The following is a 24,066-nucleotide window of genomic DNA, read 5'->3' as shown; positions in this document are numbered from 1 at the left end:
GCTCTGTGCCTAAGCATGCTGCCAATACGGGCGCTGTACCACATCCCAACTCCAAACAAAGACCTCCAAGCCTACAAAGAAGCTCCACAAAACATGCAATAAAAGAGTGACTTCATTCCAAGACACCACGCCATGACTCCCCTGATGATGATCTGGCTAGAGAAGACTCTGGAAGATGGTGCATCATGTAAGAATACAAAGGCTGCATGCCAAGACGATTGAATAGTGGAGTGCTCTCAGCCACAAAGCAAGGTGGTTGCATGCCAACCCTATGCACCATAAGTAAGAGAGAACAATGACACTACACCACCACATAGACAATTAGAGGGCAATCAAAATAATAATAACACACCAAAATAAGAAACAAACAAGTTCATATGCAGAAGAGCATTACCTCAATCCGACCACCAAAGCTATTACCATAACCATAAGCTCCATGATGGAGGACCACAATGCAACGATGAATAGCAATCTCTGATGCACGACAAAATCTCTCAACCCAGCCAATGGTATCTCCTGCAAGAGGTTTCAAAAGTTACAATAAAAAACAAACAACAAAACTCGACAAGTATTGTATAAAATTATGAATGAAGCAAAAACATGCCATAGAGACCATGATCAACAACCACCCTGAGTCTGACAAACTCGAATATGCAAGCTGCATGTCTGCACGAACATGATCCTCGTTACAAACATCCCAAAGGGGTACAATAGGGGAGGCTAATGGGGAACCACCAAAGGGAAGATCCAAAAAAATAAAATCAGTAGCCCATGTGACTGTTCTCCCACCACGTATGCACAAGGTCCCATCGAGGCGTGCACATCCCATGTGCTCATGAACACGAATCCATGCCGGATGTCGAACACCGGGCCTAAAATCAGCAGAAATGGCTATGTAGTCCCCAGAAATGGCCATGCATCGTGAGTCACGCAATGAGGACAGAGAAGACAAGGGAGTATCAACGATGTAGACAAAAGAAATGGTTTTCTTTGCAACAATCTCCCCAAAGGTACTGCGATACAAGAGGCAGTACAAAGTGACTTAACTCCAATAAATGAACGAAACAAACAATTGCATCACAAGTGAAAGCTCACCATGCTCTCCCTCCATGTTTGCATCGACCCTAGTCTCAACAATCACCTCCTTTCCCTTGCGAGAAGAATTTGTAGCTTGAAAAAATCAAAGAAACACAATATTACCGGTATGTATAACAAATAACTTTAGGAAAAAGAGAATTTAAAGCTCTTAGAAAAATTATGTTTGAGGCTATTTTGAGTAACCATTTACCGGATATCACCTCGTCCACTCTAAGAGGGAGAGGTACATCGACTGATGTGCCACCAACTCTCATAGTATCGTGAAGCTCTCTCTCTCTCGCCAATACATGCCCAGAAGCCATGTCTATCCACCATGGACATGCCTCCATCTCCCAAGTAGTGAGCTTATGCATGGAAGGGGAGTACATGCATCCTTCCCCAGTAGATAGTTGTGCCCACTTCTTAGCTAAGAATGGAATCCCTAGTAGAAAGCCTTTTCCAGCCAAGAATAATAGAAATCTAAAACAAAATAACAAAATAACATGACTACACACTTCGTAATTATGAAAAGCTTGAAATAAAAGTATGATGAGCTTGACCTGTAGGCTAGCCACTGAGATGCCATGCGTACCGTGTCCACTTTCTTCATAGCTTGCTTGTCAACATCTTTTGTCTTAGCTTCAAGAGAGGTCTCCACAGGATAAAGATAGGGTCGTGCTTCAAACTTGAGCTCCTCAAAGTAAGAGGCAAGAGAGCAATCATGAGGCAACAAAATACCACCAGCAATGTTGCTCAAGTCCTCCACAAACTTTGTGGCCCTAACAAAAATCCTTTGTAGAAGGCCCTCTCTATGAATCCAACTACATAACAAGGAAGTTGAGAAAAAACTAAAATAATCACAAAAACTAGCAACTCTACATCAATCAAAGATTCTTGAAAGTCAATAGAAACTTTACTCACATGCGATACACATGATCTCCTTTCTTTAAACCATAAGAGGATCTAGTAATCTTATCTACCTCAAGCAAGGAAACCTATAATAGTTTTCTCAGGACAGAAGCATCATGCATAGCAATCAAGTTCAGTTTCTCAAGCATAGCCCAACTATCAGGACCCCATTTGAGTGCAAGAACTCGAAGCATCCAATCCGGCCCAAGATTCGGATCAACAATATTTAGCAACTGCAATTTTTGAGGAACGAATAGAAAACCAAGTTTAAATGGCTATTACACTATGTGCAAAACACCCAAAACAAAAATAATTCAACCACCTTCCCAACGCGCTCTCCATATTTGAGTGCTAAATCATTCAATATTTTCTCCTCCTCTTTTATTAATTCTTCATTTGTCATTGTCTGCCTAGCTTGCTCTATTCTTTGGCTCAATTCCTTGGACATTTGAACCTTCAACACATACTTAAAAATAAATCATTTGCAAAAAACAAGCACATACTCTTTGGCTCAATTACTTGGATATTTTATCCTTCAATACACAATTGAACATATGTAATTTTCTCAAAAAGCAAATATAATATCGTTCCAAAAAAGCAAGCCAACGACACTCACATCGTATAAGAGCTTTCCCAAGTATCGACGAGTAAGTGGATACCAAGGCTCCACACCCTTCGAGTATTTCTTACAGACTGCAGCAATCAACTTTTGATCTTTTTCTGGAAGCCCTGTTACATAGGCTTGATGATCTGCTGCACAAATGTGGGAGCAGTTGACAAGCTCATCCCTAAGATGCGTGACTACAAGGGCATGTGTATTCATGCTATTCCAAGGTCATATATAATATATACAAAGTCAGAAACACAACATAGAAATTTTCTACTAAAATATATAGAAAGTCATGAAGCTTACAAATTCATTCTTTGCAAGCTACTAAGCAGAGCTATCTCTAGCACTCGAGTAGGATCAATAACTGTACAAAGCACACTACAATGTTTCTCTCGATCAACGGAGAATCTCTCTTTAATAGCAGCCATCCAAGCGACCGTTCTATGATTACCCTCCCAAACATAGAACATTTTATTAGAGAGAACTTGAAGGTTGGGTCTTTTAGAAAGCTCAATTTCAAACTCTTTATGTATATCAACCCATATTGGGTCCCATGAAGAAAGAAGGTCCTCTGCAAAAAAGATAATCATAGGCAGAAAAGCACACTCAACTACTATTTATGAGAAAAACAAAAAACAATTTAGAAATAGAGAGTAGGAAAGACCAAAGTAGAGAAATGAAATACCTGTCACATAAGCTTCCTCCTTCTTGCAATTCCAAACTGAAACAATAAAAGCTCCTTTTTCTTGCATGTAGCCCTCCTTTGCAAAAGCAGCTTTCAATCCACTAACATCATCTCGTAAGCCTCTCACCCTTGCATAAGGGATCAATCGACATAAAGGAATTGGTGGACAGTCAAAACAACTGAACATGCGAGTACATTGAAGAATATCTTGTCCTCTATGCATGTAAATTTTGTGCTCTTCCCCTGTCTCAGTCTCTACTGCTACTTCATCTCTTACGACATAAGGCACTATTTGAAAACATGCCTCTTGTGGGGCAAGAGATTCATCAACTTCATTTATGGATCCAAGCCCCAAGTCCCGACTTTGCATCTCCTCCTCCTGTGTCTCCAAACCATCTGTGACAGAGACTCCACTGATTTGATCACTGCTCTCTAAGATACCGGAAGCTTGAGTTGAAGAAATCCGTCTCCCTCTGCGACCTCGTCCACGAATTGAAGGACTTGCAAAACAAAACCAAAAACAATTTAATTACTTCACAAAAATTCCCTCTAGGCGTCCATGCCGACGCGAATGCCTAGAGGCAATTCAAAAAATCAAAACTTTATCTTATGGATTGTTAGAGGGGAGCTAACAAATTTAAAAAAAGCATGATCAATCAAAAAATTTATCTCAAGAAATTCCCTCTAGAAATCCATGTTGGCGTGGATAGCTTGATTGAGCTTACTTAGCTTAATAAAACATGATTCAATTCAATGCAACAATGAATCACTACACCTAAATCAATGTCGCAAGAAACTACTTCTAGCCATCCACGCCGGCATGGATGGCTTCAAGTAGTTTTAAGAGAAGCTATGCAGCTCTGAAGATTCTCAGAGAGAGCTTATAAACAGGTAGATTTTCACATTCAAAAATCCTTCTAGCCATCCACGCCGGCGTGGATGGCTACAGGTAGTTTAGGCTTTGAATCAAAATGATAAGGAAGCTACACACAAGTCCAGGCAGAGCCATGGCAACTTAGCCCAACACAAGCACTTGGGTTTGAGTTTCCGCCATGATTCTCCAATACACTAGCGAGAAGGTCTCTCTCTCTCTCTCTCTCTCTCTCTCTCTCTCTCTCTCTCTCTCTCTCTGTGCAGTGGGTACACTACCCCTCCAACATCTCTCTTGGGCTTTACAGAGAGTGTTACAGTTACAGAAAGGTTTGAAGAGTTACAGTTACAAAAGGCTTCTCATTTTAAATAAAACATAAGCCTTACAAACATAACCTTAAACATTGAGAAAAAAACTACCTGTAGCCATCCACGCCGGCGTGGATGGCTATAGGTAGTTTTCAAATCTACCTGGCAGGAGGTTTTCGGGCCGAGGTAGACTCCCTTCTCCCCGTGGTCGAGTTAGACTCCTTCTCCCTTCTCTGAGCTCCGAGATTGATTCGAGTTGTGAAGGCGGCTTCTCTAAACCGGCTTGAGAGATTAATTGATTCGATTTTCAGCAAGGAATTATCGTAGGGAAGAAAGCCTCCTATGGGCACAAGGAAGGCCCTTTGTTGCGAGCAAGGTCGCAACAGAGTTTCATAACGGCTTATTGGGAAGAGATGTGAGGCGAGGAAGGTGAAAGCAAAGAGGCGTGAAGGGCTGAAAAAACGCAGCAATTGCAGGTTTCTGAGATAGCGCAGATACAGATGAGAGATAGCACTAGATATTAGAGACAGACCTTTAACGCTTAGCACTATGAATAGCATTAAAAAAATACACTAGGGGCCTACATGGCCCCTTGCAAATTAGATCGTTCTCTCTCTCTCTCTCTCTCTCTCTCTCTCTCTCTCTCAAGAGGTAATAATTATATTGCATGGAGTTGCCCACGTGTTGCCCGCCTATAGCTAATGATCATAGTTAATGATGTAAAGAATGAGGATGTAAGAGAGCTACACAAGACAAGCACAAAGCCCACAGAGATGGAAAGCTTCTTCTTCTTCTTCACAGAAAAGAGAGTACAAAATGACTTAGTGCTAAAACTGAAAAGTAGCACATATGTACATGCGGTCACTAAGTGTGAACTCACTAGAAGCGTACTAGGCTGGCACTATAAGTGTAGTCCAGTTGTACAATCACTGGCAGAGATCCTCCGTGTCGGTCACCTAATGTGTCAGTGAGTAAATGCCATAAGCGGCCAAGACCCGTAGTGGATGCTAGCTCAAGATGTAGAGCTCGACATCTCAACACTCCCCCTCGAGCTTTGCATGTCGCAGAGTCCAAGCATAGTCCGGAAACGTCGAAGCTTCTCAGCTCCGAGGGCCTTGGTAAAGATATCCGCTATCTCCTCCTCTGTGCTTACGTAGACCAAGTCGATGTCGCCCGCCAACACTCGCTCTCGAACGTAGTGGTAAAGGACCTCTATGTGCTTGGTCCTAGCATGGAACAGTGGGTTCCTAGCCAACTGCATGCTGCTGGGGTTGTCACAATGGATGACAATCTGCTGGTCCACCTGCACTCCCAAGTCCTCAAGTAATGTGCGTAGCCAAGCTACCTCGCACGCCGCAACTGCTGCACCTCTATACTCGGCCTCTGTGCTCGATAAAGCAACCGTAGGCTGCTTTTTGCTGCTCCAAGTAACAGAAGCACTCCCAAAAGAGAACATGAAGCCACTCGTAGATCTCCTATCAACAATGCTACCTACCCAATCTGCATCTGTATACCCATACAATGCTAATGGCACATCTGCTGCATAGAACAATGCATAGTCAAGAGTCCCTTGCACATACCGAAGTGTGCGTCGTACTCCATCCAAATGTGGCTTCCTCGGAAGCTGCATGAACTGACTCTCCAAGCCTACTGTATAGCTCAAGTCTGGCCTCGTGATAGTCAAGTAGATTAGACTACCCACAATCTTCCTGTACATCTTGACATCCTCAACAACATCACCCTTCTCTGCACTCAGCTTTGCATTCACATCCAAGGAAATAGAAATTGGCTTACAATCAGCCATATCATACTTTGACAACATGTCCAAAGCATATTGTCTCTGTGACAACCATACACCCTCTGGAGTCTTGATCACCTCAATGCCAAGAAAGTAGCGCAACTTGCCCAAATCTTTCATTTCAAACTCCTGTTTGGGAAGACCCTTGACATGGTCAATCTCCATAGCATTGTCACCCACAATAATAAGGTCATCTACATATATGGTAATGACCACAATCCCCACATCACTCTCACGTACATAGAGTGAATGATCAGCATGAGCTCTCCTAAACCCAATACTGACAAGATACTTGGCAATCCTGTCATACCATGCTCTAGAGCCCTACTTCAAACCATGCAAAGCTTTGAGAAGTCTCCATACATAATCTGGGTAACCGGGATCAACATAACCAGGTGGCTGATCCATATACACTTCCTCTTGCAACTCACCATTCAAGAAGGCATTCTTTACATCCATTTGATGCATAATCCATCCTCTAGATGCAGCCATTGCTATGACAGCTCTCACAGTCGTCATCTTTGCCACTGGAGCAAAGGTCTCCTCATAGTATATGCCATACATCTGTGCATAACCCTTTGCGACCAGCCTTGCCTTGTGACGCTCAATGTTACCATCAGCCTTATGCTTAGTTTTATATACCCATTTACAACCAATAGCTTTCTTGCCACTTGGCAATGGCACCAACTCCCATGTGTTGTTTGCTTCCAATGCAGCCATCTCTTCATTCATTGCATCATCCCAATGCACATTTCCAACTGCATCCTCAAAACATGTGGGCTCCACATTCTGTATCACCTTAGCCATGTAGGCTTGGTGATGCGCTAGATACCCATCATAAGTCAATTTCTGAACTGGATTTCTGACTCTCTTAGATCTGCGCGGTCCTGGGTCACTCCTTTGCCCTCTAGCATCTTCTTGTACTTTCCTTACACCAGGTGTTCTGACAGCCGGAATTCCAAATTCCTCATCAAGACTTTGTTCAGAACCATCTGAATCCATGTCTACATGTGAAAACCCTGATGATGCATCAGCCCACATCATCTTGGGTGGAATTATCTGCAATCATTGTATTCATTACATGCTGCATAACAAACATGCGCTCGTTTTTGCTGTAATCTGCATCTCTGCTAGTAGATGCATAGTTGCCATGTTCTCTCTTTCCACTTGCTTTTCCCTTTGGACAGTCACGTGACATGTGACCTCTTTCACCACAAGTCCAACATTCTCTGCTATCTCGAGTATATTGCTGCATGCTTGATCCTGCACCTCCCCCTGCCTTGAGACTGGTTTCCCCTACCACCTGTATTGTTTTGATTTGATTGAACTTCCAGAAATTGGCCCCTGCAACCCCTTGGGCCTCGACCATGACCTCTACCTCTACCTCTGTTGGAGTAGGAATAGAAGGCCTGTTCAAAATTATTTCTGCCATGAGAAGAAGATGTGTCAAGGTTCTTCTCCTCAAGAATAAGCATAGAAATCAAATCTTGGAACACGGGGATGTCGTCTCTTGTATTCATGGAAGACCTGAAATGTACATACTCATCTCCTAGACCATCCAAGCATGCACGGACAATGTCATCATCTTCCACTGAGACTTTAATAGATCCAAGAGCCTCAATGATACTCTTGATCTTCAAGGCATAATCATTGATTGAGAGGTTGTTCCTCTTAACCTGATTTAGCTCCGACTTTAGTTGAAGCTTCCTGGCCTTGGTGTTTGCCTCGAACACTCTGCCTAAGTTTTTCCATGCAATGGCGGGGGTTTCAGCATCCTGTAGATAGCCCATCATGCCATCTATGATGCTCATAGAAAGCCAATACATCACTTTGCTCTGGCCTTGTTGCCAGTCCCTCAAAGCTTTCCTTTGTTCTGCTGTAGCATTTGCCTCGGGAATCTCTGGTTCCTTTTCATTGTCTCCTTCTACATAGTCCCAATAACCTTTTCCTTTTAGGAAATTAGTTATTTTGAACTTCCATGCAGGGTAGTTATTATTCTCAAGCTTCTCAGTAACAATCTGACTGAAACCGTTAGACATCTTGAAGCACTAAGACAAAATAGCTGCAATCTGCAAAAAACCTTCAAATCTGTTGAACCTACTATCGTGGTACCTGTAACGCTTTCTACACTCAACGAGTGTCCACAATCAAGCGTACATACAACCACTGTACTTGTACAGTAAATATCTGTGTACTGCACTTTGGAGACCTCTTCATTACATCCTGCATAACAAACATGCGCTCGTTTTTGCTGTCATCTGCATCTCTGCTAGTAGATGCATAGTTGCCATGTTCTCTCTTTCCACTTGCTTTTCCCTTTGGACAGTCACGTGACATGTGACCTCTTTCACCACAAGTCCAACATTATCTGCTATCTCGAGTATATTGCTGCCTGCTTGATCCTACACCTCCCCCTGCCTTGAGACTGGTTTCCCCTGCCACCTGTATTATTTTGATTTGATTGACCTTCCAGAAATTGGCCCCTGCAACCCCTTGGGCCTTTACCACGACCTCTACCTCTACCTCTGTTGGAGTAAGAATAGAAGGCCTGTTCAAAATTATTTCTACCATGAGAAGAAGATGTGTCAAGGTTCTTCTCCTCAAGAATAAGCATAGAAATCAAATCTTGGAACACGGGGATGTCGTCTCTTGTATTCATGGAAGACCTGAAATGTACATACTCATCTCCTAGACCATCCAAGCATGCACGGACAATGTCATCGTCTTCCACTGAGACTTTAATAGATCCAAGAGCCTCAATGATACTCTTGATCTTCAAGGCATAATCATTGATTGAGAGGTTGTTCCTCTTAACCTGATTTAGCTCCGACTTTAGTTGAAGCTTCCTGGCCTTGGTGTTTGCCTCGAACACTCTGCCTAAGTTTTTCCATGCAATGGCGGGGGTTTCAGCATCCTGTAGATAGCCCATCATGCCATCTATGATGCTCATAGAAAGCCAATACATCACTTTGCTCTGGCCTTGTTGCCAGTCCCTCAAAGCTTTCCTTTGTTCTGCTGTAGCATTTGCCTCGGGAATCTCTGGTTCCTTTTCATTGTCTCCTTCTACATAGTCCCAATAACCTTTTCCTTTTAGGAAATTAGTTATTTTGAACTTCCATGCAGGGTAGTTATTTTTCTCAAGCTTCTCAGTAACAATCTGACTGAATAGCTAAGACAAAATAGCTGCAATCTGCAAAAAACCTGCAAATCTGTTGAACCTGCTATCGTGGTACCTGTAACGCTTTCTACACTCAACGAGTGTCCACAATCAAGCGTACATACAACCACTGTACTTGTACAGTAAATCTCTGTGTACTGCACTTTGGAGACCTCTTCAGAAACTTGTACGAAAAACCCCTAAATTTTTTTCCGCTGCGCGAGGCGCCTTCAACCTTTGGTCGTGGATTGCAAACGAAGGGATTGTGATGCTCTTGCTCTCTTAGCCTCTCTTGCCTGCACCAGGCTCTGATACCATGTAAATAATGAGGATGCAAGAGAGCTACACAAGACAAGCACAAAGCACACAGAGATGGAAAGCTTCGTCTTCTTCTTCACAGAAAAGAGAGTACAAAATGACTTAGTGCTAAAACTGAAAAGTAGCACATATGTACATGCGGTCACTAAGTGTGAACTCCCTAGAAGCGTACTAGGCTGGCACTATAAATGTAGTCCAGCTGTAGAATCACTGGCAGAGATCCTCCGTGTCGGTCACCTAACGCGCTAGTGAGTAAATGCCGTAAGCGGCCAAGACCCGTAGTGGATGCTAGCTCAAGATGTAGAGCTCGACATCTCAACAAATGATGGCGTGGAGTTGCTTGCGAATCAGTGCTCGAATTTTTTTTTTCAAAAAATTGGCAAACCTTCATATGTGAAACAACGGAGGTAAACTGATAAAATTTGAAGGTGCAATCACCAAATTACACTAGTTTTTTCAAAATTTGAAAGGTTTTTTCACCTTCAAATATAAAATTTAAAGGTAAACTTCAAAATTTGTAGGTGGGATTATACTATATCTAGGTTTTTTTCGAGCTTGTGTAAGTATGAAACCATGACTCCGCTTTTAATTACTTAGCATGTAATTTGTCACAAATTACCATGCAAAAAGGGTAATTATAATAAAAATAAAGAAGCAATTACTCGTACTGATAGACAATCAGTCTTCTTATGAAAAGCTACATTTTTTTCTGCCTTTCAAGAAATTTGATCTCACGACAAGGGGTACTTTGGGAATTTTGAAAAACTTAAAGGGCATTTTAGGAATTTGTGACAAAATATTAGGGCTTTTTGGGAAGTTTTGAAATTTGAGTGTCTTAGAATTTAATACACCAAAAACACTCACAAGTTGTTAACCCTCACGGCTCACGGACACCCCATCACCTACGACGGACGTGTATTATGTATTTGGTAGAGTCAGGTACCGGGCTTGTCGGACGTGTATTATGTATTTGGTAGAGTCAGGTACCGGGCTTGTCGGACCAATAGGAAAAGGGTAAGAGTGATCGCTGGTGAGAGGCGCACTCTAACTGGGACATTCAAGGGATTAGTTGGCTAAGAATGGGCTCCCAAGTGTGAATGAAGTGAGCTCATATAAAAGCCAACTAAACCTAAAATTCACTCATTCTCTCATTTGTACAATAGAAGAGTGCTCTTGCTCCATCTCCATCTCCATCTTCTTCTTCTTCACCTCCTTGTGTGTGTGTGTGTGTGTGTGTGAGAGAGAGAGAGAGAGAGAGAGAGAGAGAGAGGGAGAGTGTGTGTACGATCGAGCATTACGAAGGCACGACGGCGGCGAAGCGGTTGAGCGCGGCACGACTGCGGCTTCTTCTTCATCGCGGCGAGGAATCCACCACGAAGGCGAGCGTAGAGCGGTGAGTGACACACCCTTTGCTCTCTTGAGCTTGCTAGTTTAGGCTTGTTGTGTGCTTGGAGCCATTTGTGGCTCGCACATGGTGTATTGGCAAGTCCCTTGCTTCGACAATGTGGCAAGGAGCGCACATTTTTGGCGCCGCTGCCGGGGAAATGCCCTACACTAAGCTCGGTTAGCACTTTACGCTTTCTTGTGGTGCAATTTCTATCATAGGAAAGGCAGGGAATGAGTGTGTGTAGTTGTGTGGAGATTTCTGTTTTTGCGTTTTCTGGTTTGCACTGCACAGTTAGCGTTTCTTGCGTTTCTGCGTTTTCTGTATTTTCTGGTTTGCACTGCACAGTTCTACCAAGTTTCAATTTTCTGTGTTTTCTGGATCGGGATCATTTTCCCAAGCCCAAGCCCAAGCCCAAGCCCAAGCCCAGGCCCAGGCCTCAGTCCTCAGTCTTATGATATATACTAGACTTACTCTTATATATATACCCTACCCCCTCAAGAGGGAATGAGAGCATGTGGGACAAGTCCTCCACTCTCCTCCCTTCTCTTCCCACTTGCACCCTTAGACTTGCTATTTGGAGACTAGTTCCCTAGCTAGGAAAAGACTGTTTCGGGCTTTTCTAGAGAAAAATAGAACCAAACGGTGGGCTGTAAAGCACAGCGCGTCCCTCCTAGCGATACGCTCGTTTCGAGCTATCACACGGCCCATTCCACGACACGCTTTAAAAAATCTAGCAAAAAAACAAACAAAAAACACGCAAAAAACTAGTCACAAGGCCTCCTAGAGCAGCTTTTTGACACCTTAGGGTATCAAAAGCACATGCACTTACGCTCTGGGCGGGTGCTAGAACACGAGCATATTGAGGGTGCCTCTGTTCATACGGACACCCATTACCCATCCACGATAGGCTCTAGACCCTCAGCGGGGACACAAGGTAGCACCACCCAAGACCCTAAAATAGCCGCTAGTGATTCCTCCTCCGACTCAGAGATCATGGAAGCATACCCTACCCAAAACACTGAGAGAGAAGGCCATGCATCTCCCGAAGCTCCACAGCCTAGTACTAGTATGTTTAGCCATTTCATGGAAACATTAGGTAGATCTACTCGCTCGGAACCTAATGCAAATGAAGCACACGAAGGGGGTGGGGAAGTGGACTCTCCTTTCACATCGCACATGGACCCCACACCCCCAAAGAGTGTCCATGTGGATATCCTGCCAACTTCTTACCAAGAAGGCCCTGTTGAGCTACCTCCTTCAGAAGTTCCCTCTAGAGTACCGTTGCTGACAAGTAAAACCACGGGGAGCAACATTGCTTCTACCTCACAAGAAACCGTTAACACGTCGACTCTAGAAGGATTGTTCATTAATGATCATTGGACATACGACCTCCACACTGAGGTGTTGACGGATCTACACTCTGGCCACGCCTACCATGTAGGATGGATAGAGATTGTACAATCCACCTCTAGTGCCACGAGCATCGAAGATCAACAGAAAATGATCTGTAATGTTATCCATGGCATTATTCAATCGGAAAGGCAAAACCGAGGGGTAAATATACTCTCAACTGGCCCCATGAGATTTCTGGATACGAGCAAGGCTCAACAGCCTACTCTATCACAAATGGAGACTCCTCTAGTGAGTCCCATGGACCAATCTTACGTCATTTCACCTGGGGTCTCTATGCAATCTGAGCCTCCGAGCGACAACTTTAGCTTCCCTAACTTGGCTCAACCCTCTATTAAGGAAAACACAGTGCTCACTCCAGGGATAAGCCTGACAGAGAATGTACCGATGACATCTACGGTTAGCGCAGTGCCACTACCTAGTGTCGTAGTACCTAATATGGGGCCTCGACCGTATGTGCCTCTAGCCCCTTATGCACACATGGCCCCCACACCTCCAATTGTACCACTTGTTTATGCTCCTCGAGTGCCGCTCCCTAGCCCTTATCCGAGTGGACCTATGCCCGGTTATGTTCCATATCCTGCATCATCCACACATATGCCAAGACCGGTACCCATCCCTCTCCCACATATGATTCCAAGAGTACCTCCACCGGCCCTGCCTCCTCACATAGGTGACTTGGCAGCGTTTGCTCAAACCATAGGTCGATCTATCGCTGAAAATATGCGTCATGCATCTGATAGAGAGCCTAGAAGTAAGGCAGTACAAATTGCCAAACTCACGCAAAAATTCAATGGGGACGAAGATGCTAGAAAACACATTGAAGTGTTTGAACAAGTATGTGATTCCTTAGGGGAACGCAACGAACTACATAAGTGCAATGCCTTAAGCTTGACATTAAGTGGGAAGGCTGGAGATTGGTATAGAACCCTAAGGGTGGACGAGAAAACAATCTACTCTACCCTTCGAAGGTTGTTTCTAAAGGAGTACATACGAGAAGGTGTGCTTTGGGGTGTAGCATCTCAGCTACAGAAGGCCGAACGTAAGGAAGGAGAGTCAGTAAGGTACTTCATTAGTCGTCTAAAGCACTTAAACTCTCGCTGCCCTGTAAATGAGCGCTTCAACAATAACCAACTGCTTGATCGATTCATTCGAGGGTTGAGGAATGAAGGAATCTATAATGGACTAGTGATTAGAGGTATCATAACCTGGGAAGATGTCACTTCCAATGCAATCCAATTAGAGGACAACTTGATGATAGCAGGCATGAGGGTGTCTATTGACACGAGATCCACTAGCTCACAAGCCATTGAGTATGAACCCATGACTGAAAAGCCCATTGCCAATGAGCCAAAGGTATTTGAGACATTCTTGACAGACCTCACCAAGGCAATCCAAGAGTCTCTTAAGGATAATCGACCCCCTCAAAATAGTCACATGTATCCAAGAAGGGAGCACCAATGGTGTTCCATTTGCTTGGGTCCACATAGCACTAGTGAGTGCCCTACGTTTAGAGTAAAATTTAATGGAACTTGCAACGCATGTGGTAGGTATGGTCACCAGGCTAAGGATTGTTTAATGATCAAACGTATGATGGCAAATAGACCACCTGTAGCCTGGACGGATGCGCCTCGAGCTCCTGTATTGATGCCTGCTCCACCTGTTGAGCAACTACCGCAACACATGGTCCCTAGATCTCAAAATGTTGTACAAGCTACACCGCTACCATCTCCTGTGCTAGGACCACAGCCCCCGCATCCAAGAGTCGCCCCTATGAACCAAGTGGGTTGCGAGCCATCTAATGCTTATGCAGATGGCTGTGAGGAGGAAATAGACACTAGTATTGCCTACGGACTTGATACATTGGAAGAGTGTCCTATATACTACATGGAAGATTGTTGGGGGCAAGTCAAGCCGGTTTATCAAGCTGCTGCTCTCGCATCCAGAGGTCAAAATATCAACACCCAGGCTAGGAGGCCACCTCTTCAATGCTACGAGTGTGGTGGACCACATTGGGCAGTGGAGTGCCCTATTAGGCTGCAAAAGAATGCTGCACAGATGCAAATGAATCAAGGGAAAACGTCTGCAGTGCCAATACTCACATGTAATCATTGTGGCATAGATCACTTGATTGCCCAATGCCCCTATAACCCAAATGCGCCTAAAATCACACCCCTAAATTTGGTCGAAATTGCTAGTGTGACATCGCCAATACCACCCATCGCACCCGCTTATGCAATTACACGGTCCATGCTTCAAGGGCCAAGCCATATCCTCGAAGAGAGAGATACCGCGTCAGTTATCCAAGCAAAGAAAAAGAAGACACGAAGGAAGAGGTCGCAGAATACGGGAAATTCAAAGCCAAGTTCCAAAACAAACATAGGAACAGGAGATGACCCCGTGTATATGAATGACCTCGAGGATGATTCAGATTCAATCGAGACAATGGAGACTAGAACCAATACCACAAAGGGAAAGACCGACAAAGGAAACCGTAACATGGAACCAAATGAAAACCGAATAAGAGAAAACCATAAAGGGCCTCTGAAAACACCACAAGTGTTTCCAAATCCAATCCAAGACCCCCAAGATAAACCGCAGGGGCAAAAAGGGAAGAATCGTAAAAAGAAGAATGGGACGTACCCAAACCAGTAGACGAGATTGAGCAGGTGAAACATCTAAGAGGTTTAGTGGAGGAGACTCAAAGGAAACTAGAACCAGAACCCATGCATGTCAAAATTCATGACACAGTGTTTCCCACGCAAGTTCATCCACCCCACATGAACCATAGACCGTTAGCCATATCTAGTATCATCCAAGAAGGGAGTGAGGACGGGACATCAGAAAGTGAGCATACACCCTTCTTGTTGGAAAGGATGTTTAACAAAGGAATACCTGATCCCATTGAGGAATATGAGATTCCATCCTCACCAGTTCCTAGTCAAGGACCTACACCCTGCAAAATGCCAATGAATGTTGCCAAACTAGTGGACTTCATGTCTTCTGAGGTCCGAACCACGATCATAGCAAAGCTGTATGGAGATCCTGAGTTATTCCTTGCACTTCGAGCATTCCTTAACGGAGAGCTACGAACGGGATTACCGTAGTTTGCGCAACCAAATAGGCATGACTCGATTATGATTGATGAGGAAAATCATGTGCAATCACTTGACTTAGATGGACACGAGTCTGTGATCGAGGTACCCATTAACAAATTAGGGCAGTATTTTGAAGGCGACGAGTCTAATGCGACCCTACCCATCACTACCAAGGGATTAACTATAAAGGGAATTCTTGATGGTGGTGCGGGAGTTAGCATCGTTACAAAAGATTGTTGGGAATCCATGGGAAAACCCCGCCTCAGTGTTACTAACATTGTGGTAAAGATGGCAAATGGTACCATAGCCAAACCTATGGGGATGCTCAAGGATCTTAAGATCAAAGTTCTAGGACACAAGGTACGACATACGTTCATTGTAATGGATTTCTCTAAACACCTTATGTCATATGAGATGATTTTAGGACGACCATTCATGAGGGAAGCACAAATGGTTCATGATTGGTCTAAAAATTATGTCTATTTGCAATTCCAAGACTCTGTCCTTAGAGTGGATTTGGTGACTGGTAAGGTACACCCCTTAGGGAGTAAAACCATTATTGATCATCGCTCTGACACCACAATTCACTCGGCCCCACTACAATATTGTTACACTTGTAAGAAGGATACAGACATTGGCCAAGATTCTCCTTATATGGATATCCTACCTGGGATGACTGAGTCGGACAATGTGGATTGGGTCCACCTAGCAGCAACCATAGACACTTGGGGAAATAGGGGGATGACCTGGGTAACACCTGAGGGGGATGAAATGCCTATACCCTTAAATATGATACAAGCAATGCATATCGCTTCCGACAAGACTCATCCTAATGTAACGAAGAAAACATACAAGTGGGTCCCTAAAGCTTCTTTAGTGACCATAGCTAGTGCTAAAAAACAGAAGCCTTGTAAGAAACGTACCACTCGCTCCAAGAAAAGTAAGAAAATGTTGCGATGGATCCCTAAACGACTATTGGAAGCCCAAGGCTACTATCAAGGAAATGATCAAATCTGGGTGCCAAAACGTAGATTGTGCTCTTACCTATCACCTGACCCAAGTGAGCCCAATCCCGTAGCTCCAAAACAAATCAATGATCATGGAAAGAAAAAAATCACAGAATGCTACACACCCGCTCCCGAGCTAGTTTGGGTACCAAAGAAAGAACGATTTGTTCCCACCTAGCTCAGGAAGGGGGGAGTCCCATGAAGCTTCTAGCTTCTCATGTAATACATCCATAGAGGTAAAAGCTTCTACACAGCCTCCATCTATAGTAGTGGACCTCCATGAAGCTACCAAAGAATCCACACTCCCAGTGTTCAAGAATCACCTGATGAACCACTTCAAGTTCGATCCTGGGAAAGTACCTTACCACCCTTGCAACTTGACGAGGCACCTAGGGTAATAGAAAACTATTGGCAAAAATCCTCACCTATTACCAACTGGAACAATTGGTTTCAAAGGGTGACAAGCTCATTTCAAACGGTATGATCTACCCAAGGAAGGGGGGAGTGTTTGCTGACAGTCATCATTCATTTGTTTCCCTCTCAACCTTTTTCCCTGACCTCTCAATCACCAATCTTAGGGAATGTACATATAAAGCTTTATACTCACAAAAAACAAAAAAATAAAGAGCAAGAGCAATTAGCAAACGAGTATGCGCAATAAAAGTCAAAACATTGACCCAGACCTACACATTTACATCCGGTACACTGAAACAGAAACCTATGTCATGAAACACCTTTGATTCTCATCACTTGAGTGATGGAGGGTAGGTAAGATTAGTACGATAGGAGTGTTTCTGTTTTAGAGTTGAGTGATTAGCAAAGTTCTCTTTTTCCACTAATGTGCCTCCTAGAGGTATTCCTTTTGTTTCCTAGTGTGTACAGGAGCGTGTTGCTATTGGTAGGATTTGGACCTTCATGGAACCTTTCTCTCGTTCACACTTCAAATCAAGCGCGACCATCAACACAAACAGGTGTTTTATGTCCATTAGCATTGCCCTTATCTTTTTGCATCCATGTTTGTCTGCTTTGATTGTGATTCGTAGCCTAATATTCACCGCATTTGCTTACTATCAAACATTTACTTCAATGTAATGTTTTGTCATAATCAGTTGTCTAGGTTTAAAACTCAAGCAGTCCGTCTAAGCTAGTTTGACCAAGCTAGGTATTAGAAATCTTCTATTAATACCATGGGGAATGCCTTCCTAATAAGCAATGGTTACTTAGGTTCTTAATCCGATTTAGGCAGCATTGTGTGAAATGTACTAGGGCTTTCTAGTGGGCTTAACCCTATTGACCTTTAGCTTAAGTATTATAAAGGGAGTTTACTAATGTGATGAGCCTGGGGAGGGTAACAGTGTTATATGACCCCCCAAAGTTACAAAATTAAAATGTTGAAAATGAACAAACAAAAAATCAAAGTGCCACAATGTAAAATTTTAAGCTGGAAGAGAAATCTCAGCTTGATTTGGTACTTCTCTCACATGTATTGCCTATGGTACTTGAGCCCTAGAGGTTCCCAGTGTGGGCGCTTTTCCTTGAAAAGCAAAAAACCCAAGGCATACAAAATAAGCACACACATCATAATTGAATCAATGTGAAAAGACTTTGGGGGGTCAAAGAAAAAGTAATCAGTCAGGCGATGATTTCATGAGAAATTCCTTTTATGGTAGCTTAACTACAAGGTCTTCTAGATATAGCCTCTAGTCAGCCCTCGAACATGAATACTTGGCTCTCGCGATTAAACAACTTAATTGACCACTGAAAATTAAGAAGCTTACCCATGGTATTAATATTCGATCTCTAGTACCTTTCGACCGTCAAATTAGCGACCCCAGACTTGTTTAATTTTTTACCTTTACATCTCTTTATGCATTTGCTTACATTGCAATTTAATGTTCATTGCTGACAAACTGTTTAAAATTCTTTTACCAATCAATTTGTCTACCTAAAACTGCATATGCTTTTTAAGAGAATGCAATTACTGTGCCAATGTTGTTTGATTTTGCAGTGACTGAAGAAGGCTAAGGACATTCATCTCAAATGCTCTTCCACCTCGACGAACCAGCTTCAACTCAATAGCTTCCGAGGACGGAATCTACATCAGGAAGGGGGGCATGTTAACCCTCACGGCTCACGGACACCCCATCGACGGACGTGTATTATGTATTTGGTAGAGTCAGGTACCGGGCTTGTCGGACCAATAGGAAAAGGGTAAGAGTGATCGCCGATGAGAGGCGCACTCTAATTGGGACATTCAAGGGATTAGTTGGCTAAGCATGGGCACCCAAGTGTGAATGGGGTGAGCTCATATAAAAGCCAACTAAACCTAAAATTCACTCATTCTCTCATTTGTGCAATAGAAGAGTGCTCTTGCTCCATCTCCATCTCCATCTTCTTCTTCTTCACCTCCTTGTGTGTGTGTGTGTGAGAGAGAGAGAGAGGGAGAGTGTGTGTGCGATCGAGCATTACGAAGGCACGACGACGGCGAAGCGGTTGAGCGCGGCACGACTGCGGCTTCTTCTTCATCGCGGCGAGGAATCCACCACGAAGGCGAGCGTAGAGCGGTGAGTGACACACCCTTTGCTCTCTTGAGCTTGCTAGTTTAGGCTTGTTGTGTGCTTGGAGCCATTTGTGGCTCGCACACGGTGTATTGGCAAGTCCCTTGCTTCGACAGTGCGGCAAGGAGCGCACAGTAGTGTAAACGCCCTTAACTTCGGCATGAGATATTGTGCATGGGGTATTTAACTGAGTAGGTGAAGTTCGGTTGTCATTAATAAGCTCGATTGACTGAAAATCGTAAAACTCAAAGAACTAAAAACAGGGTCATTTTTTAGTGTTTTAAAAATTAAAAGCAGGTTCGTTTTTTTAGTGTTTTTAAAACTAAAACAGATTCTTCCTTAGTGTTTCAACACTAAAAGCAGGCTCGTTTTTTGAGCACGTTATATTTCATGTTGTGGCTATATTATATAGTGAATTATTATTTCTAATATATATTTTATAAAAAAATAATTGTTGTTCGTGGGAACACAAACGTGCAATACTCCTGGGGGTTTGTGCTTATGGATAGAATTTTAAGGATATCAATCTATTCTATTTACACCCGCTGTATCAATCACAACTGTGCTATTCTTACCTTCTGCTAAACACACCATTTACCCATGGGGAGATGCATTACAGTTTTTGGTCCAGGGCATGGACAGAAGCTAGTGCTTATGTTTGATACCAGAATTTATTCTTTGACAGTTTCTTCTTTGCAAGAACATTTTGAGCTTCGTGATGCTAATTTCTGTCTTCGTCCACTAACATTATCTGGCCCACAAGTCAAGGTAGAAGCTACTATATCATCAGATGGTGAGCAAACTTTTATGCTTGATCATGAACAACACCAGTTCTACAAGGTGGATATGAGAAGTGAGGATCAGATTGATGCTGGCATTGGCAGAGTTTCTCAAGACACGAAAGACAAGAAAGTACCTCTCTCTGAGATCAATGCGAGTGTTATTGACATGATAAAGTGCATGCCATTGCAAAGAAATTTATATATTGCCCTTCATCAAGCCAAGAAAGTGGTATGTACTGATGAGCTACCAGCTCATTATGATGGGTATATTGCTTTTGAATTACCGCCATCTAGTAATTCTTCAGGTATGAGTGGTATGGAGCAAAGACATGATAGTCACATGTGGACAGAGTATGTCACTTGTAGCAGTGATAGTTTTAATGGCATTGTCATATTTAGTAGATGCTCTGGGCATTTGCGCTGCATCAACATTGATTGTCCATTTTATTTGCGCTCAAATATGTTCAATGAGTCTCAATGGCGAGGTCGGCTTGTTAAATCCAGCCCTAAAGGATTGATCTCTTCTCAATATGGCACACTGGTATGCACTCATTGTGGAAAAATTCCCGAATGTGTATCTACATGTCCTGCAGTAATTTACTATTGTTTGCCTAGAGATAAGCATAATTGTACAAGGTGTGCTTTGCATCTTGGAGAACATAATCATCCATGTGTAGAAGGGAGGAGTCGGATGGTCGAAAGTCACATAGATGAAATGTTGCTTGAGCGAGCAAGTCGGGACCCTTTGGTGACTGCGAAACAATTGGAGCGGGCCACCACTAATGATATTATCATGGAAAAGTTTATTGGAGTAGGTTCAACTGCAAGTGCTATGATTGAAGATTTGGAATTTGCTGAATTCCTTGACAGTATGACTCCCCTGTCAAATAAAAGGAGGGTCGAACGAAGTTTGGAGTCTGCAAAGAGATCAAAGAATATCACTTCAAAAGGTCTTGAGGCAGTGCTTGACTTGAAAAGCAAGTGCAGATATCCTTTTATCCATAGTATCCTTTTCCCAGGCCAATTGGGTGATAAAGTACAACATCATGTATTTAAAATGTCAATTAAGGGACCGGGCAGTGGAGTTGATTTGGTGAATCGCATGCGTCCTGGAGGGAATTTGGAGCAAATGTGGGTGCACTTTGATCATGTTCACCGTGTTCAAGGATGGCCGACTATGTCTGCGCATGTCTATGACCCTCACGTGTGAGAGCTGCTCACCATTGCAACTGCTGAGTTTAGCGTAGAAAATAAATATGCTTAGATTGAATTTTGGAAGATGCTGAACAATGTGGTTAAGCAACAGGGTTTTGATAAGCCAGAGTTTAGGGGATTTATGGCAGATGAAGCCAATGTCAATTGGATTGCTGTGCGTACTGTTTATTTTAGGGGAGCAAAGAAGTCTACTCCAGACAAAGAGAGATCATGTTTGTTTCATTGGGAGCAAAGTATGGTTCGACATACTGTCAAGTGCATCCATCCAGCATTTCAAGAGGAGCACAAGATTTTGTGTCGCAAGTGGAGAACTGCACCTACAGAGAATGCGGCTGAGCATTGTAAGGGAGACCTTTGAAGATTTTGGAAAACAGGAATGGCCATTGAAGGGGAGATTTCTTCATTGGAGAAATGGTTGGCTTGGTGGGACGTACGAGTGCCTCACTGGGGGGAAAGATTTGTATCACAAGATGCTACAGGTATCTTTGTTCCTAACACAAACTTGTCTGAGTTAAAACATGCTAGTATGCGTGCCTCGGTTGGTTACAAGGATCACATAAGTTTGTATGAGGCAGCATGTGCAGATATGGCTTTAGCTGTGCTTCAAAGTGTGAAATATAATGTCTATTTGAAAGGTGTTGGGAGCTCCACCGGTCCTGGCATTAAAGATTTGGCAGATCGCTTCATGAACCGACCTTCATCTGCTTCCGCGGTAGCTGGAAAGGAACTAGTTGACCTCACACATTCATCAATGCATGAAATGGGTGTCAATAGTCCAGAAATGAATAGAAATATACTCCAAGAGAAGAGTATTAGAAAAAAGAGGCCAATTTTTGTTGATGCAAATATTGTCTTGGAGGAGGATAGCCACATGCCAGAGTATGTTACAATGACAACTTCAATTGGTGGGCTTCAACACAAAAAAAAGCTTCAAAGGATGTCCCATATCCCGAAGTAAATGTAGAAAAGTCAGTTTGGGCAATAAGGAGAACAGAACATGGGCAAAAGATGACTTGTTTTGGTGTAGTGTCAAAAGATGGAGATCGATGTGGGCGGTCCATTAATGCATGCTCAACGGATGCCAAAATAGGGGTTCCAGCTCCTTGTTTTTGGGGTCGCAGGAAATATCCTCCATCTGGTTCACAATTGGGAAGCCTTGTGGAAGGGTTCATTTGGTTTTGTAATTCCAATAACATGCACACCTGGAAGGTTCACAGCATAGTCGAAGGGCCACCAGGTCCAGCTCCCGGTGTTTGGGTGGTCGCAGAGGGCACAAATTTGCAACCTCAAGAGGTAACACAACTGCAAGCCAATGGTTTTGTTTTGCAAGCAGGAGTTACATCAGCATCAAGAATGCATGAAACAGTTCCATTGAACCAAAGAGTTGCTAGCAGCATCTGTCCCAAATTTAGAGATGGAAAGATTGTGAAATGAAGATCACGATTAACAAAGGAGTTTCATGGCAAGATTGAAGTGGGTAGAACCATGGCAGCAGAGTTGGTGCGAGAGGTCATTGTGGTTTGCAATGAAACACATGTTTTCTATGTTAATATTGTGGGGTCAAGTGCAAAGGGAGTGACGTACTCTGTGGCAAGGTCAGATTTTCCTAGATGTACTTGCGAGGATTTTCAAAACCGGGAAAGCAAGCGCCTTGTGTATATGCCATGTAAGCACATTCACTTCATATTTCTGCAAGTACTTGGCCTTGACCCTCATGCTCATGAGTTCATGCATCCGGTGGCTTTAACGAAATTGGAGTTAGTCCAAGCACTTGGAGGGTCACGGGTGCTGATGCAGACTTAAAGGCTTGTGGACCTTGCTGTGGTTTTATAACAGTAGTTTTTTCGGTGATATGTGCTTATGTCTATTAACTTTTGCCCCAAATATTCCAGTGCGGCAATTATTTTTTTTTTGCACACTCCATTTTGATATGTAGATGCAATACACCTTTTTGGTTGATTTCAATGTTGATGGAAGGTTTTTGGCATGTGTTAGAGATAGAACAATTTAAAATTATTTTTATAGGTTAAGAAACTTGGTAGGGAGTATCTCTAACCAACAAAAATCCAAGATACTGTGGTGTGTTGTCTACTCTGACTTCACAACCAAACCAAGTGTGCCTCTCTCTCATCCGGAACCTCCTTATATTACTATCAAGGAGTTACAACCATAACATGTCTGCCCACAGTTAAGAAACTTGGTAGGGAGTATCTCTAACCAACAAAAATCCAAGATACTGTGGTGTGTTGTCTACTCTGCCTTCACAACCAAACCAAGTGTGCCTCTCTCTCATCCGGCACCTCCTTATATTACTATCAAGCAGTTACAACCATAACATGTCTGCCCACGCGTAATTTTGTATTACAAGGATATCAAAAAAAAATTATGGTTTGCGTAATTTTGTATTACAACTAATATATTGCACAAGGATATCAAAAAATTTGTATTGCAAAGATATCAAAGAAAAGTTTATGGTTTGCGTAATTTTGCACTGCAACTAATATATTGCACAAGGATATCAAAAAATATTGTTAGTTTTGCTCGGTTTATGGTTTGCTTGCTTTTATTGGCTCGGATTTTGGGATTCCTCAGGCTAGTGTACTTTGTTAGTAGGGTAACAAACGCCAATGATAATAGTATAATGATGCCAAACTAATGATTGCTTGCACTCATTTTTGCAGTAAGAACATTCAAACTAATGATTGCTTGCACTCATTTTTGCAGTAAGAACATTCAAACATTATCTTTTGCCTAAACCATTTTTCATCCTTACTACAGTGAACTTGTTGCCTTGGGTGTCATCACAGATGACACTAAGTCCAAGGATTACGAAGTGGTTGAATGGAATTGCAGGGATATGAGTACACATTCAAGGT

At 43.0% G+C, this 24,066-nt stretch overlaps 1 protein-coding gene across 1 annotated transcript; it reads right to left on the bottom strand.

Moving 5' to 3' along the window:
• Positions 1-1,500: 1,500 nt before the first annotated feature.
• On the bottom strand, positions 1,501-2,809 carry LOC147430698 (uncharacterized). The gene is made up of 6 exons (XM_086493574.1): positions 2,603-2,809; positions 2,309-2,440; positions 2,144-2,219; positions 1,999-2,053; positions 1,670-1,898; positions 1,501-1,557 (listed from the first exon to the last, which is right to left on the bottom strand). Exons 1-6 carry the CDS (start codon positions 2,807-2,809, stop codon positions 1,501-1,503), a joined length of 756 nt encoding a protein of 251 aa, XP_086349700.1.
• Positions 2,810-24,066: the final 21,257 nt, after the last annotated feature.

This window comes from Adiantum capillus-veneris, chromosome 21 (genome assembly GCF_014529385.1).
Source record: "Adiantum capillus-veneris isolate H3 chromosome 21, ASM1452938v2, whole genome shotgun sequence".
NCBI classification, from domain to species: Eukaryota; Viridiplantae; Streptophyta; class Polypodiopsida; order Polypodiales; family Pteridaceae; genus Adiantum; species Adiantum capillus-veneris.
The sequence above is the reverse complement of the archived record's forward strand: the minus strand, read 5'-3'. Positions and strand labels throughout refer to the sequence as shown.

Bases quoted from the DNA above. Each gene is read 5' to 3' on its own strand.
- LOC147430698 (XM_086493574.1), bottom strand. From the start codon at position 2,809: ATGAATACACATGCCCTTGTAGTCACGCATCTTAGGGATGAGCTTGTC. The intron at 2,220-2,308 runs GTGGTTGAATTA...CAAAAATTGCAG, and splicing joins ATGGAGAGCGCGTTGGGAAG to TTGCTAAATATTGTTGATCC. The intron at 1,899-1,998 runs GTGAGTAAAGTT...CTTGTTATGTAG, and splicing joins GGAGATCATGTGTATCGCAT to TTGGATTCATAGAGAGGGCC.